The sequence below is a fragment of the Schistocerca cancellata genome, chromosome 6 (assembly GCF_023864275.1).
Source record: "Schistocerca cancellata isolate TAMUIC-IGC-003103 chromosome 6, iqSchCanc2.1, whole genome shotgun sequence".
NCBI classification, from domain to species: Eukaryota; Metazoa; Arthropoda; class Insecta; order Orthoptera; family Acrididae; genus Schistocerca; species Schistocerca cancellata.
The window spans coordinates 346,476,113-346,494,392 of NC_064631.1; the positions used below are offsets into that span (position 1 = coordinate 346,476,113).

Genomic DNA, 18,280 nt, shown 5'->3' on the forward strand with positions numbered 1-18,280 from the left:
ACCTTTAGATGTAACTGGTACAATTATTCTAAAATGGCATCTAAACTTTTTCTAGTATAGCAATTCCTCTCTTTTGACATTAACATGACTAGTCTTCTCAGTACTCTTCCCTGCTGTGGCAGTCTTAATAAAATGTGTCACTCTGGCAAATTTCAATATTATAAAATGGTCCTGACATCTCAATAAAATAGTTAAAGTATTTAACAGTTTTGCTCTCTTACCACATTGTTGAAACTTTGGACATGAGGCCACCTCCTCCCCATAAAGTTGTCTGATCTGAGTTTAAGTTTTAAAATTTTCCCAGCGAACTGAATGTTCGAACAAATTTCATGCTTGTAGCCTATCATCTTCACATGGGCCATTTGAGACTGACAAAAAGCTACTTTTCTGCAAAATATAGCGCACTGTGAGGACTCCACGCATGTGTCAAAATCAAGTTGACGGACAGAAAACGATTCCCTGGGAACTCACCTATCCTCTATATTACTGCTTGCTGTGACTGTTGGCGCACCCTGTTGTCTTCAATTACAACAAATTGTGGAGATGATGGGGTTCAATGCACTGTCCAACTGGTAGCCACTGTCAGGTCCATTAGATTCTCTGCCAGTCGTATTTCCGTGTATTCTGGTATAATGGAGTACCGAAAATATAATGTTGTGGTCAGAATTATAGGTCTATAACACGCCATTGGATGTCCAGTAGAAGTACAGTGCTCAGCAATCACAGGCTTACTTGGTTACAAAAAGTGGGTTCAATGTTTATGTTCAGTGCAGCATCCGTTCACAGTGTGTTTTGTATGTACTATGTAATCCATACAACACTGACAAGGTATTTTGTAAATTCCAGCCTTTCGCTAAAGGAAGACATGCTTTACGGATCCCTAAAGGTCAACAATCTTAGATGGTGGACAGAAAATCAGAGAATTCTTGCTGTTTTAAATAAAATGTTGCCCACAAAGCTAAGACAAGCTAAAAATTTTGTTGGTGTGTTCTCCTCTCTTAAACTGACTGTATTTTGGAGGTACATGAAATTTTGTGGGTATGTGAATGATACTTTCATAGTGAGGGCCTCATGAAGAAGACAAATTGATGGAGTTTCACTACCACCTCAACTCCATTCTATTCATAACAACATTCAGTTCACTATGGAAATAGAGTAAGATGGTTGTCTGCCTTTCTTGGCTGTCTTGGTTAGACAAAAGAATGATGGCTCTATGAGACTTTCAGATTATTGTTAAGCCCAAACATACCGATTTGTATTTGCAAGCGTCAAGTTGTCATCACCTGTTGCAAACTATGAGCATGCTTGAAAACTTGTACACAGAGCTCATGCTGTCTCAGATTTTAGATACTTTGCAAGAAGAGCTTGCCCATCTCAAGACAGTGCTCAGAAAAATGAATATTTCACCCAGCAGATTAACAAGGCAGTCAGTCAAAGCCACAAATCAGTAATCAGACCAAGAGGACTACACACCGGCAAAATCTTTAGCTTTTCTTTGTTTTGTGGGCAACATTTCTTTTAAAATACAAAGAATCCACTGTAAATTTAAAGTGAAAGTGATTTGGGATCACTGAAAGATGACTTGTTATTGCAGGAGACAAAGTAACTTGTCAATGTGGTATGGCTTGTATGGGATAGACGACATGCACCGTGAAAGAGTGCCACACTAAACATTAATGTTGCATTCACATTCTGCAACCAAGTCCACCATGGTCAAACACTGTACTGCCATTTGACATCCAATAGAGTATGACAGAACTATGTTTCTTACCACAGCAACATCTTTTTCACACTCCATTATTAAAGAATCCATGGCAAATAATGCCTGGAGGGGCATCTGATGAACCACAATAGTGACTACCAGTTGGAAAGTGAACAAAATGCCACCATCTCAATGATTTGTTCTAATCAAAGGCGAGAGAGTGCATTAACAGCAGTGGCAAGGAGTAAGCTGGAGCACAGTTGAGTTCCATGGTTTCGCCAGCAAGGGCACTGCCACCGGGAATTGTGGTCCACCTGTCAACTTGATTTTGACGCATGTGCGGAATACTCACAGCACGCTATATTGCAGAACGAAGCACCTCACCATTGGTCTCCGAAGCTTGGAATACTCGCAGCTTGCCATATCTTGTGGAACAGTAGCTTTTTGTCAGTCTCCAATGGCCCATATGAAGATGACTGGCGGGTGCCCAGTCAGACTATGGTGTGATCAATTAAACGATGATTGGCTACAAGCATGAAATTTGTTAGAACATTCAGTTCACTGGGAAAATTTTAAAACTTAAACTCAGATTGGACACCTTTATGGGGAGGAGATGGCCTCATGTCCAAAGTTTCAACATTGTGGTAAGAGAGCAAAACTGTTAAATACTTTAACTATTTTATTGAGATATCAGGACCATGGCATAATACTGAAATTTGCCAGAGTGACATTTTATTAAGACTGCCACAGCATGGAAGATTACTGAGAAGACTAGTTATGTTAATGTCAAAAGAGAGGATTTTCTAAACAATAAGAAGATTAGATGCCATTTTAGAAGAATTGTAACAGTTACATCTAAAGGTTACAGAACATCTCTCTCCTTTTGCATGGGATTGAGTTGGTGGAATGATTTCGGCTAATTTCAACTGGATCCGTATGGATGACAGTTTTCAGCAGATGTAAAAATTTGATCATCTTTTACCACAGCAGTCATGGCCACAAGAGGTAACTGTATGATGTTCCATTTTCAATTTATGGTGAAAAATTTGGACAATACCATGATATCTGTATTATGCAAGGGACTCAGTTTTGCACCTACATCTAGAGCACCGACTCTGATAAGTTTCATGATTGGTGCTAAAGAAATAAGAAGGGGAAACCTGCTATATGCTTTTGAAAGGTCCTCCGCAACATAGTACCTTAATGTCTACAAAAAGGACTGCACTACAAAATCTAAGAGAGGATACTAATGTAGTGGCATTTAAGGCAGATGAAGGTAATCTAACCATTTTGCTACCTCATAGTGAGTGTATGCATGTGTGATAAGATGTATGGTCTGTTTAAGTGACTATCTGTAGGAGAACTGATTAACGACACCGCAGGAAGTGTGCAACAGAAAACTTCTGCACTACTGAATTCCACCTCCTTACCTCAAGATATCATCAAGAGGTTAAGACCACATGGTTGTGTATCACCAACACAGTACCGCATCCCAAAAATTCAAAAGGATTGTGTTCCATTACACCCAATAGTGAGCAACATTGGAGCTCCTACATATGTTTTGGCATAACATCTTGTTTCTTTGCTGAGACCATTGGTGGGTAAACGCTCACATCACATCCATAACTCAGCTGACTATCAATAGACTGGGGGCTCTCCGTCTATGCAGTTCTGACCATTTGGTCAGATTTGATGTTTTATCACTTTTTACAGAAATACCTCCCACAGATTCTTTGCCACTAGTCGACAAAAAATTTCAGGTGGGCATCACTGCTTTGTTTCGGCATACTCTAGCCTCAATCTGTTTTACATGATGTAGCAAAAAAGAAACTGGGTGAGCTGTTGCGTGTATTTCCTGCTTTGTCAACAAAAAAGAGAGGGTGAATACCCTTGGGATTTTCCCTGACATGCATACAAAATTTCACATCGCTGTGGTGGTTAGTCTGGCTGTGAGCCTTCTTAGAAATTGTTTCGTTAAGTGGAACTACATGTTAACATCAAATTCCTCACAAAACTTCGAAAAGTCTGCCACTTAACATTTGTTGCAACAAGTTTATGGTTATCAGCGTTCATATCACAGTCAAGTTTTCAATTGGGTTAATAGGTTCAAGGACAGTAGGGAAGATGTCAAAGACCTTCCACTTCAAAAACTGCAGAGAATGTGGAGAAGGTTGGTAGAATTGTTCGAGAAGACCACCTCCCATGCGTTCGAGCGATTTCAGAACTGGCCCTTACCAATAAAGCAACAGACATTTTGCACAATGGTCTTAGCATGACAAAGCTTTGTGCTAAAGCGGTACCAAGAATCCTCACAGACGAGCAGAAGTAACAGCGTCAATCCATATGATGTGATACAATGAGGCTTGTTTGACGATTTTTAAATATTTTGATTTTTTTTGTGTGTGATTGCCCTATAACTGAGAAGTTCAAAACAGTTTTTTTTTTTAATTTGCCTTGCACTGTTACTAAATTGTGGCCATTTTTATTTGTAAGAACACAATGGTTTTGCAATTTGGAGACATTAGCATTAATTTGAATATCTCTGCACTGTGTTAAGTAACAACATTGCAGTTAACATGACTGATTTTAGAGAAGTCTTCTTTACAACACTGTTGGTGAACCGAAACATCCCAAATGCAAAAATAACCAGTCAAAATGACTTCTGAAGTTTGGTATTGTAAATTTAGAAAATCCACTTTTGGACCCAAAAATAACAACCAAGGAGTGATTTATCAAAGCATTTTTTTTTTTTTTCTCTAGTTAGATATCATAAACTACCAGCTTTGTATAGAACAAGAATTCTGACAAATGTTTCCTTAATTTTTTATAAATTTCTGAAATTTGAAAATCTTTATTTTTTGTTAAGTTTGGGACTACTTATCTCTAGTGAGACTGAATAGAAAAAATTCGATTTTTGCACATTTTGTACACCTACATGAAGCAAAGTATTGTAAAAAAATTCAACATTGGTATCTCACTGAACAAAGATATGAATTTTTGAAAATGAGGAAATAATTCACATTACAATTGCTCTCAGGGTTGTTGCCTACTTAAATGGTTTATTATTTCATTGCAATGAAATTTAGTGTAACCTATACTTACTTTAGACTATCACCCTATATAACTAGTTAACAATAAAATATTAAACAATATGAACTTTTGCTTTAGTTTATGTCAAAAAGTTGCCCATTTACATCTAGATTTATTCTCAATTAAGTAGCACATTATGACGAGTTCAAAATGATGTAAGTACAATAATAAACTTGTGGAATTTCTCTGTTGATGAGAAGGCTACAGTTTGGTGCACGAGTTTAGTCCTCAAGGCAAGTGCGTACAGGAGCTCAGTACACAGAGCAACAAGTCCTTACATGAACTGTGTATTCCCACTACATTTGCTGGGTGTGGCATTGTTGTTCTCAGTCTGTTCAGAAACCTATGTTAGACTGAAAGTACATACTCCATTGAGCATGTAGAATATTTTGTGCACTTTTGTCGTGAGTGTAATTTTTAACTAACTAAAATAACTGTAATTAGATTAAAAACAGCCGACCAGTTGCAAAGGATAAAGTAATCTTTACCTAGGTTTCGATAGGTTTAAACCTATCGAAACCTAGGTAAAGATTACTTTATCCTTTGCAACTGGTCGGCTGTTTTTAATCTAATTACATGGAACCGTTGCTGTTACGCAGCTATGTTTAAAATAAAATAACTGTAAAATTTAATAATAAATAAATTTGAAAGACTAATTGGAATACAATAAAATGGATGAACAGTGCTCTATTGGATAGATAGTAAGTAAGTGTGTCACAAAAAAGGTTACAGTTCAGTTTCAAAAAACTAAAAATGTTAATGACTTCGATGAAGATAGACAAACTTTGTTTAAATTATGTGGATATTTCTCTGTATCATTAGTTTGTGAGTAATTACTGGAAATTCACTGTGCCAACATTGTTACACAAACATTTATCATGGATCCAGAACCAGAATCATGTAACCTTGTTAATGATATTTATATTCCTACTGAGGAAGCTATTAGCAAATTGGATTTTGCCTGTTCTTATTCAGGGTAATCTCTTGTTTCAAAAATAAGAAAATTGAATAGCAGAGAAAGAAAAGCAGCCATTGAAAGCAAGGTACAATGAATTTCAGTCAAAATTAGAAAAGACTTAGAATTATGGTTTAATAATGCATATACCAACAGTATTTCTAAAACATAAGAAAGCCTACCTCCAGAATCATCAGACACCGAATATTTGAGCGTAACTGAGAAATTAGAAAGTAAGTGTTTAGTGACACATAGAGAGGAAAAAGTAAAAATTTTAAGTTTGCTCTCTCACTCATGATCAAGAGAAAAAAACAGTTCAAGAGTTCAGCGTTTCTGTTCGTTTGGTCAGACTAACATGAAAATTAGTGAAAGGGCAAGACATTCTACGAGTTTTAGGAAAGAAAGAAGGAGTAGGTACTTGTAAAGAAACAACTGAAAAGATCCAGCAGGTTTTTGCAAATAATAAAAACAGTAGAATGTGCTCAGGTAGCAAAGATAGTGAAAGCATTGTTATAAATGGAGTGCGTAACAAAGCAGAAATGACGTGCTGCCACATATAAATGAACTTTATGTAGCTTTCAAAAATGTTCATCCTGAATGTAAAATTGGAAGGTCAAAATTTTGTGACTTTCACTCTAAGTGGTGTATTTTGGCTGGCTCCTCAGGAACACGTTCCACATGTGTTTGTTTATATCATCAAAATGGTAAACTGATGACTGCAGGTGCAAAACTCAATGATGTTAACCACAAGGAGTTACTAGATTTATGGTTTGTGGCACTAATAATTATGACTGCATGGTGAGGTTACATGATAAATGTCCTGGTAAAGAAACTGTTCTTGAATTGTTTAACAAATCTGAAAAGGAGCTGCTCAACCAAGAAACTTCATACAGTGGATCACAGCCAACAGGGCTGAAATGCTAGCAGTGGTTACATCTCAGGAAGAGTGCTTTGACTCTTTAATAGATAACTCAGGAAATCTCAGAAAGACACCACTATGTTTCTAAAATCCGACAAGTTTTTGAAGGACAAAAAGCACAACTTTATAAAACTGAATACATAGTCCTAGCTGATTTTGCAGGAAACTTCACATTTGTGGTTCAGGATGAAACACAATGGTACTATGGGTCCATGACAAGGTAACAGTGCATCCATTTGTTCTATACTTCAAAAATGAGAAAGATGAAGTTTGTAGTTCTTCAGTTTGCAATTTGCATTTTCATTGTTTGAAATCTATTAGTGACAAAGTTTGGATACTAATGAAAAATGTATTTAGGAAGCTTTCAGTGCTTCAACTTACCACAGCAACTGGGAGGTCTTATTCCATATCACATAGCTGTCTGAAGAAATAATTGTTCTTAACACTCAACCCTAGGATAAGAAGTACCACATCTCGAAAGTATGTTAATAGAAAATATTTATTTTAAATTTTTCATGGTAACAGTAATGTTTAGTTCAGCAATATTTTAAGTTTTTGCATATAATTCAGAACCATACCTTCAATAATAATTTATTATGTCTAGCCAATATCACACATGAATTAAGCAACAGCCATAAGATCAGTTGTGTGCAATGTGAATTATTCCCTTATTTTCAAAAATACATATCTTTGTTCACAGTCAAATATCAATGTTGAATTTTTTACAGTACTTTGCTACCATGTGTGTACAACATGAGCAAAATCACATTTTTTTATTCAGTCCCACCAGAGGTAACTAGCCCCAAACCTTAGAAAAAAATATGGATTTTAAAATTTCAATAATTTACAAAAAATTAAGGAAACAATTGCCATTGTTGTTGTTCTATATGAAGCTAGTTTATGATACCTAAAAAAACCTAATAAATCACTCCTTTGTTATTTTTGGGTCTAAAAAGTGAGCTGTCTAAAATTGTAAATATCAAACTTGGGATGTAATTTTGACCGGTTATTTTTGAATTTAGAGTACTTTGGGTAACAAACTATGTTGCAGAGAAGTCACTCCTAAAAAATAATCATGTCAACTGCAAAGTTGTAACTTAACACAGTGCAGGCATATTCAAATTAACACTAATTTCTCCAAATTGAAAAACTTGTTTGCTAACAAATAAAAAGGGTCGCTATTCAGTAACAGTGGGGAAAAAAAAAAAAAAGTTTTGATATTCTCAATTATAGGGTGATAACATAAAAAAATCAAAATATTTAAAATGGTCAAGCAACTAACTAAATTATTTGAGCACTTCACCTGGATTGACCAACATCTAGTGGACTGCTGTGCTGGCATTCTTGAAAACATTGAAAATGACCTTGATTATCTCAGCAAAATAATCAAGTGTGACAAGACAAGGATATTCCAATACGATCCAGAGGATAAGCAACAAACCATGCATTGGAAGAGCCCTCAATCACTACAAAGTAGAAAGTGCACATGAGCAAATCAAAATTCAAAGTGATGATGCCTGAAGATCAGACTGTCTGTCAATCACGCTTATTACGAAACTGTTCTGAAGACCTCTGAATGTGTATTGAAGGAGACCAGATTTGTAGAAGTATCGCGCAGGGATTCTTCTTCAGAACAATGCACCACCCACAACGCAATGTCTGTGAAAACATTTTTGGTGAAAAAATAACATTCCAGTGGTACAACATCCACAATATCCATAGGACCTAGCACCATGCGACTTCTTTCTCCTCCCAAAACTGAAGTCTGCACTCAAAGGAAACAGGTTCGAGTCCACGGACGCAGTGCAGGAACAAGTGACAAGCCTCCTCAACAGTATAACAGAAAAAGACTTGCAGCACTGCTTCCAACAATGGAAATTCACACGGAGCAGTACAGGGATCGAGGAGGAGACTATATTGAAGGGGACAACATTTCAGTTGCGTACATTTTTTCAATAAAGAGTTAGAGCATGAGTCGGGTTTCTTTATTTCCACACCTGTTATGTTCAACTAAGAATATTTTGAACAGACTGACGACATCGCCAAGGACAGCCCTCTGTCTCCACTGGGGGCTAACCTTTTTACAGAGGATTTCAAGAAGAGAGCACTTCTCTCAACTGCCCTTAAGCCAACAGTGTTTCGGAGGTATGTGGACAATACTATCACAGTGTGACTTCATGGAGAAGATAAATTGAGTGAGTTTCTTCACCCCTTCAACCCCATTTGTAACAACATTCACTTTGGAAATAGAGGAAGGTGGTTGTCCCCTTTCTTGGCTGTCTTGGTTAGAAGAAAGTATTATGGCTCTTGGGACATTCAGTTTATCGTAACCCCCATTAGTTTCCAGTTTTCTTGGATTCAGATTCTGATGCACACACACCACATCACCTCAGTGAAGGTAATCACATCCAAGAACAGTTATGAAGAAAGCAGTACTGGAAGGTGTTCATGTGTTGATGTTTTTCAGAAAATATGAAAGTTTCCTGTACCAATAGTTACTGTTTATACTTCGGCATGATGTATACTAATTATAGGCTCTACATATGTGTAACTTTCTTGATGTTTTTCCTTTAAAAAAAAGATACCAAGTGAAGTAGCGCACTATAAAGGCACTGGACTCCCATTTAGAAACAGAGGTGTTCGAACATGTGCCTAATGTGTCCTATACAGTCATGCTGAGTGGTCAAAGGACAAGTAAATAAATAAAAAGCAATAGACTGAGATCACATTCACGTCTAGCACATAATCTTAATCTGACAAGAACTACTTTGTTCAACTAACTTCAGGATTAAATTTACATAGCATACTATGAAATTGGTACAAGCAGCCTACCTGGCATAGGATTCATCATACTACCTTCTCTACTGTTCCACTCTTTAAGAGTGCCAGGAAAAATGAACACTTAAATCTTTCCATACAAGATCTGATTTCTCAGTTCATTACGATGATCATTTCTCCCTCTTTAGGGGGACACTGACAAAAGATTTTTGCATTTGCAGGAGAAAACTGTGATTGAAATTTCACGAAAATATTTCACCGCAAAGAAAACTGCCTCTGTTTTAATGATTGCCACTCCCAACTCACATACCATGTCCATGAGAATAAAAATAAGCTTCGCTCCTTTGAACTTTTTCGGTGTCCTCCATCAATCCTGATATGGTTCTCATGCCGTGCAGCAATACTCCAGAAGAGAATGGACAAACATTAATGTAGGCAGTCTCTTTAGTACACCTGTTGCACCTTTTAAGCTTTCTGTCAATAAAACACTGTTTTTGGTTCACTTTCCCCAAAACATACATGATCATTCCAGTTTAGGATAATTGTAATTCTAATCCATCAGTATTTAACTATTGGCAGCTTTTAGATCTGTGCAATTTATTTTGTGTTTACACTGATGGATCTAAACAAGAGAATTTCATCAGTTTCAGAGCAGTTTTCTATTTACTAAATAGAATTGCTGGTTATCCTGAGGACACTTGAACAGATAAGATGACCTTATGGCAAGAAATTCACCCTGCTCTAACATCCAAAGTGCCCTTTTTGCCAACACACACATGTATCCATTAGACAGGATGGTCCAGGCTGACAAAGAGAAGGAAATCCTAGGGCACATGGGAATCTGGGGAAATGAACATGCTGATGCAGCCAACAAGATGGCAGTTCCCCTAGGAACAGTTACCCCATAAATGACAAGGAAGGCCATGTATTATTGGGAGACTGAATGGCTGGATGTGAGGAGCAATAAGTTGCAGTCAGTAAAACCTACAAAGCAACCATGCCTTGCTCCCTTCTGGCTACTACAAGCAGATCAAGTTGCCCTTTAACGGTTACAGATGGGATATTGTGCCCTAACACATGATTTTCTTCTCTGGTGTAAGGAGATACCAGTGTGTGAAATGTGTCGAACACAAGTGTCAGTATACCAAGTATTTTAATTGTATTTTTATGTTCTGATCTGAGAGGTAGTCTGAGTCTTCCACAGGATGTTCCCTACAAAATGGCCAACGAGACAAGAGTGGTATAGGTTTTAAAGTTAATGTTGCATGGCTTCCTTTCCAAAATACTGCATGGGAGATTTTAGTGTGTAAAAGGATGGCTTGTTCATCCATTATTATTAAGCACTCACCCACACCATTATATGATTTTTTAAAAAATGTTTTTGTACTGTTATTTTATACTGGGTTTTATCTGCTTTTTGGGTTATTGGTTTTAAGATATTCTTGATCTCAGTATTGAATTTTAAACCTTGATTTGTGATCGCGTGGTTTCCTGCTCCCTCGCCCCCCTTTTTTAGCTAATTATATTCAACCACACCCAACCTTTTGTTTTCAGTAATAATGCTTATGACCCTCCATTTCATTACCCTAAAAGCACCATCATCATTATAGATAATGGCCCATAACCCATAACAGTTATGTAATTTTTTGGTAACCAGATCCAAATAAACCTATCTAGGGCTAGTGGTGTCCATCAGTTAGCACCATCAGGTGTTGTGGGAAGCTTAAAGCATATAATGCTGAATGACCAAAGCATAATTTTTTGTATGTTATTAAGTTAACTAGTTATAGTTTCTACAAATGTTTGATATAACCAACTGAGGTAGTACATTTGTTAAGACTGTAGTCTTAGATTCAAGAGGATAAAGATCCATGATCCGTTTGGCCAGCCCAGTTAAGGTTTTCCTACAGCACTTCAGGCAAATGGTGAAGCCAACCACCTGTCCTGCCCTCTCCTCATTAAACATGAGTGTATTTATTTCTGTATATGTGACACCTTTTTCTTCTATTAAGCAGATAGATCTTATATATCATTGTAAACTAATCGTTGGGCAAATAAATTAGTGATACTGGTATGATAATAAGCATTACCTCTTTAAGAGGTATATTTTTGGCAGCTTGAGAGTTTACAAGAAATTAATAACGTAAATATTGAGACAAAAAATACTGTCATTTCAAACCACTCACTCCACTGGAAAGAAAGGCCTGGAATAAAAGAAAGAACCATGAAGTAATACACCATATGCAGCACAGCACAAAAGTTCTTAGCATATATGTAAATGAATTGGATGGAAGGTCTGAGGTTAATGTCCTGTCATTGTCAAGATGATCAATGAAGAGCACAAGCAAAAGCTGGACAAAGATAATCTTAATCTAAATGGTCAGTACGCAAAAAACATTGACCTTCTGGCAAGAGAGTTGAGTGATTTACCAGCTGTCTAAACAAGTAGGCCTACAGTATTTTTAAACATTTTCTTAAGAACTGGGCTCAAAAAGTTAGTAAACTAAATAACTTACTGAATTTTTCGTCAGATTTTTTCCCCCACAGGCTGATATGCTACTTAATCACATTATAGAACACACTATTATAGCATATCTTACAGCTATCTAATTTACTGGTTAAATCTCGCTCCATCCATGCACTTCACTCAGTCATGAAATTGTAGTTTTGAAGAGATAAAAATGAAACTGTCTCTTCAGGTTTCTTATGAAAGTGCAAGGCTTTAACAGTACCAGTAATATAACATAACTGGTCGTTGTAGAAATTTTCGGTAATCACTGCTTTGATTCATCGCGACAAACAGTGTCTTATTGACTGGGTCAGGGCTCTCGACGTCGAATGTAACTGCGTATTGCGTGTCTACTGCGTCAGATGCAGGTAAAATCAATTCACGCAACTTTTTTTCCAGGAATTTTCAACGATCGAATGAGAGCTTTCTTCCACTAATGGAATTTTCCATGTTTTGATTTTAATCCTGACTAAAATGTTATTGTAGTGTTGTCTCTTAAGTAATTTCCAGTAAAAAACTTCTGAACCACTGTTTACATAGTCACGAGTAGGCCTAATTTTTTGTACACGTATTTTCATTGTTTTCCGGTAACTTAACTGTCTTTCTGTCACTAAAATCGATTTGTACCATGAGTGTAAATGGCCTGACGTGCCGTAGAATCGTTAGCTCCGGGGTCTGGTGTGATGGATGTAGTAACTTTTTTCATTGGGGCGATTGTAGTGGCGTGGGAATTGGGAAAATGAGCGAGACTCATCAGTGGTTCTGTAGGCTATGCAGTAGAGATAGAAAGATTGTGGAACAGGAGGGGAAAATTGCTGCCCTTCAGGCTGAGTTAGATGAGACTAGGTGAGAACTGGGCAGGTTATAGGGGGGGAGAAGGGTAAACAGGGGTGGGAAGTGGCAACAGGCATAAGAAACAGGCCAAGAAATTCTTCTGACAGCTTTGTTATTAATGTGCAAAATAGGTTTGAGCTGTTGCCTCAGTCAGAAACTGATGTGCCTCTCACAGAGGTAGGTGTAGACAGGGCTCAACAAGGTTTCAGCAGCAAAGAATGTATGGAAGTCTGCAAAGAGAAAGAAAGTCTTGTTGCTAGGTAGTTCGCATGCTAGGGGTGTGGGCCAACTTCTGCAGGATGAATTAGGGTCAGAATACCAGGTCACAAGTTTTTTCAAACCTAGTGCTGGACTGGGGCAGGTTACAGAGGATTTAGGTTCACTATGCAGAGGCTTTACTAAGGAAGATACCGTGGTTATTGTGGGTGGGCCGGGAAACAGTATTGACAGAGATCCGGGGCACAGCATAGAGTGTGACCTGGCAAAGATTGCATCAACATCAAGTCATACCAGTGTTGGGTTTGTGTCGGTTCTGGAGCGCCACGACCGACCTCATTTGAGCTCTTCTGTCAGGAGAGTTACTTTGGAGTTGGAACGGCTACTTGGATCTGGTGCAGGGTCACACATTGGTGTGGTTCCTGTTGATTCACTCTGTAGGTGGGACTATACTAGACATGGCTACATCTCAACATGAAAGGGAAAGGTAAACTGGCTGGGCTGATAGCAGGAAATTTAAAGGGGGAGGAACTATATCTCATGGTGTAAACTCGTTTTTAGTGTAAGATCAGTGTCCAGTGGGAAACTCAGCCCGGCAAGTACCAAATATGTTAAAAAAAGTTCAAGATCCTCACAAAAGTAAAGTGAAAAATAATGTTAGTAGTATATTTCATCAAAATATTGGTGGATTGAAGAATAAAATTGATGAGCTTCTGCGTTGTTTAGAAGATATAGAAACTGAGAATGTAATAGATGTACTGTGCCTGTCTGAGCATCACATTGTCACTGATATGCAAAAGGTTAGCATCAATGGGTACAAATCAGCTGCACATGTAAGTAGAGATAATATGATGAGAGGAGGAGTTGCCATGTAGGTCAAAAGCTTCCGCAGTGTAAAAAATTTAGAAACTAAAAAATTTTGAGTAGAGCAACATATGTAAGCATGTGCCACTGAACTTAAACAAAATGGCACTTTCATAATTGTAAAAATGTATAGGTCCCCCTCAAGGAATTTCCAGATATTTCTAGAAAACTTGGATGCTTTTTTGTGCTATCTGTCAGACAGGGGGAAGCAAATTATCATTTGTGGGGGTTTCAATGTTGATTCCCTGAAAGAGTGTAATAGGAAGAATGACCTTGTAGTATTACTCAGTTCTTTCAATTTGAGCTCCGTCATTGATTTTCCTACTCGGATAACAAAGAACAGCAGTACATTGATAGATAACTTTTTTATAGACCAAGATAAGTTTAAGGACATAAATGCTTATCCTGTTGAGAATGGTCTTTCAGATCATGGTGCACAGTTAGTTACAGTACATGACATAGCTCCATGCAGTATATCAAATCAGACTTTCAAAGCAGTGCGTTCAATTAACAATATAAATATTACAAACTTTAGGGAAAGCCTACAGCAGCTAGACTGGGATGAAGTGTATAAGGAACCCGATACAAACTTGAAATATAACTTATTTCACTATACTTTTTTAAGGGTATTTGAAAATTGTTTTCCCAAGAAAATAGTTAAACATAATTCCAAGAAAACATATAAAAAACCTTGGCTAACTAAAGGAATAAGAATATCTTGCAACCGTAAAAGAGAACTGTATTTAACAGCAAGAGGGAGTACTGACCCCGAAATTGTTCAATATTATAAAAACTATTGTGCGCTACTAAGAAAAGTTATTAAAAAGTCCAGAAGCATGTGTACCATATCTGAGATCAGTAACTCTGATAATAAAATTAAAGCAATTTGGAATATTATTGAAAGTGAAAGAGGGCAACTAAGAGCACAGGAAGACTTTAGTGCCATAAAACTGAATGACAAATGTACTAACAAATAATCAGAAATTGAAAATATTTTCAATAATCATTTTTTAAATGTTATGGAGAAAATAGGATCTATATCTTCACTTGAAGAGGCAAGGCTACTAATTGAAGAAGCCATACCTGTGCAGTTTGAAGCAACTGTAATTCCACCAACCCTCTGAAATCAGTAAAATAATAAACTCACTGAAAAGTAAAAGCTCTTACAGAATTGATGGCATTTCCAGCAAGGTACTTAAAGCTTGTTCCCCACAGATAAGTAGGATTCTCAGTCACGTATGTAATAACTCTTTGGAGCAGGGCGTTTTCCCCGATAGACTGAAATATGCCATTGTAAAACCATTGCATAAAAATGGGGATACGTCGGATGTCAACAACTACCGCCCAATCTCTCTTCCGACAGCTCTATCAAAATTTTTTGAGAAAGTAATGTATTCAAGAGTAGCCTCCCATATTTGCAAAAATAAAGTACTAACAAAATGTCAGTTTGGTTTTCAGAAAGGCTTTTCAACAGAAAATGCTATATACGCTTTCACTGATCAAATATTAAATGCTCTGAATAACCGGACATCACCCATTGGTATTTTTTGTGATCTCTCAAAGGCCTTTGATTGTGTAAATCACGGAATTCTTTTAGATAAGCTAAATCATTATGGTTTGAGGGGGGCAGTGCACAAATGGTTTAATTCATACTTAACTGGAAGAATGCAGAAAGTTGAAATAAGTGGTTCATGTAATGTTAAAACAACAGCCGATTCCTCAAACTGGGGGGCTATCAAATACAGGGTCCCACAGGGTTTGGTCTTAGGTCCTTTACTGTTCATGATACACATTAATGACTTACCATTCCACATTAATGAAGATGCAAAGTTAGTTCTTTTTGCTGATGACACAAGTATAGTAAAACCAAGAACCAAAAACCAAGAACTAAGTGATGCAATTGTAAATGATGTTTTTCACAAAATTATTAAGTGGTTCTCAGCAAATGGACACTCTTTAAATTTTGATAAAACACAGTAGGAAATACGGAAGCGTCCGATCCCACCCGTCTGCTTTGACCCATGACGTCACAAATATGGCGGAAACAAAAAACACACACACTCACTTTCCACAAGAAGCCTAATGACACTAACGGGACAAGTGCGGGAAATGGGGTGTTTTGGGTGGGGGGCAAACTAAATATAAACAAATTTAGACGCCTTGCGTAGATACAACGTGTAAGTGAAGACAGCCATGCATGAATACCCACCCACCTCCCCAGGACCCATACAAGATAAAGATGCTTCAGTAGCTGATTAGTGTTTTTGTCTTTTTAAAAAAAAATCTCACAAGATAGAACGAACAGATCAGAAAAGTAAATAAAATAAGATAAAACAGAGCTGGAGACAGCCACACTCAAACCAAACTCCGCACCTTCATGACGTCACACACGACAACACCCTTACGTCACGGGACAAAGCAGACGCGTGGGATCGGACGCTTCTGTCGACCCAACACAGTATATACAGTTCTGTACAGTAAATGGCACAACTCCAGTAACAAATATAGACTTTGAACATAAGTCTGTAGCTAAGGTAGAATTTTCAAAATTTTTAGGTGTGTCCATTGATGAGAGGTTAAACTGGAAGCAACACATTGATGGTCTGCTGAAACGTCCGAGTTCAGCTACGTATGCTATCAGGGTTATTGCAAATTTTGGTGATAAGAATCTCAGTAAATTAGCTTACTATGCCTACTTTCATTCACTGCTTTCGTATGGCATCATATTCTGGGGTAATTCATCGTTGAGTAGAAAAGTATTCACTGCTCAAAAAAGTGTAATCAGAATAATTGCTGGAGCCCACCCACGGTCATCCTGCAGACATCTATTTAAGGGTCTAGGGATCCTCACAGTATATATATTCACTTATGAAATCTGTTGTTAATAATCCAACCCAGTTCAAAAGTAATACAGTGTGCATAGCTATAACACCAGGAGAAAGGGTGATCTTCACTATGCAGGGTTAAATCTGACTTTGGCACAGAAAGGGGTAAATTATGCTGCCACAAGTCTTTGGTCACCTACCAAATGGCATCAAAAGCCTGACAGATAGCCAACTAACATTTAAAAATAAATTAAAAGAATTTATAGATGACAACTCCTGCTACTCATTGGCTGAATTTTTAGATATCAATTAAGGGCAAAAAATAAATAAATAAACCCAGTTGAACATTAGTGTCATGCAGTATTATGTGTAATATATCATCTTGTACAGACATCTTTTATTAACCTGATACGTTCCACATCATTACGAAATGTCGTATTCATGAACTATGGAACAAGTATTAATCTAATCTTAAGGGTATAGCTAAAAGTTAATGAGCTTCCCATTACGACACGACTGTCACACAAGCTGGTATCAACAAATACCTAAAAGTCACGGTGCAGTACACCAAAAATTGGGAAACTTTCATGTATAAACACAAATTTACGCACTTGCGTTGTAACGTAACAATAAGCCTTGTTTCGAACATGAGTACACAAACAAATCGAAATTAACAGATGAAAACTCAATTCATTTCACATTCCACGGTCTTCGATAAGTATTAAGCGTCATTATATTAGAATTCTCACAAAAAAAGGCATTATCTTACCAGTACTCGCCGCGGGAAGAGATAAGGTAAAACCTGTAGCAGGTTTGGAAACAGGAGTTCCGAATGTAAAATTCATCCTCACAGTGTTTCAACGTATCGTTTGCGCCTAATACCGTCAATATATGTTATTATCCACGTGCAAGGTAAAGCTCACCACGTTCATTATAAACAACCATATACAACGCACATGAATTTCAACTTCGCGCAAAGCCACAAATAAACACACCAAAGATTATTTCGGTGTACGCATTATAAATCGATTTCAATATGTGTCTCACACTGGTGCAAATCAGACGAAGTTTCCTGCAGTGCAGAAACGTTTTCACGTGGAAATATGCACACACTTATTAATAAATACATTAATCTTTGTTCTATAGATCATGAATGCGACATTTCGTAATGATGTGGAACGTGTCACTTCAAAATAAGTTTTCTTTACACAAAATAATAATTTTTTTACGGGTACTATTTTATGTCTAAGAATTCATCTATTGAGTAGGAGTTGTCGTTCAGAAATTCTTTTAATTTGCTTTTAAATATTGGTTGGCTATCAGTCAGACTTTTAACACTATTTGGCTTATGATCAAAGATTTTTGTGGCAGCATAATTCACCCCTTTCTGTACCAAAGTGAGGTTTAATCCAGAGTACTGAAAATCATCCTTTCTTCTAGTGTTGTAGCCATGCACTTCGCTGTTATTTTTGAATTGGGACGGGTTATTAAGGACAAATTTCAGAAGTAAATATATGTATTGCGAAGGTACTGTCAATATCCCGAATTCCTTAAATAAATACCTGCAAGGTGATCTTGAGTGGACTCC

The 18,280-nt window shown here is 37.2% G+C and overlaps 1 protein-coding gene across 7 annotated transcripts in view; it reads right to left on the minus strand.

The window, feature by feature from the left end:
• Nucleotides 1–17,698, minus strand: part of LOC126190661 (nuclear pore glycoprotein p62) — a 43,755-nt gene extending 26,057 nt beyond the window's left edge. For 3 of the 7 annotated variants that reach the window (XM_049931098.1, XM_049931097.1, XM_049931095.1), the window contains exons 1-2: nucleotides 17,462–17,698; nucleotides 11,631–11,648 (exon numbers count right to left, since the gene is read on the minus strand). In XM_049931098.1, coding sequence (XP_049787055.1) covers nucleotides 11,631–11,648; nucleotides 17,462–17,537 — 94 coding nt within the window. In that variant the 5' untranslated portion in view covers nucleotides 17,538–17,698. The remainder of the gene's footprint in view (nucleotides 1–11,630; nucleotides 11,649–17,461) is intronic. The other 4 variants (XM_049931100.1, XM_049931096.1, XM_049931099.1 and 1 more) reach the window with 3 other exon arrangements.
• Nucleotides 17,699–18,280: the final 582 nt, after the last annotated feature.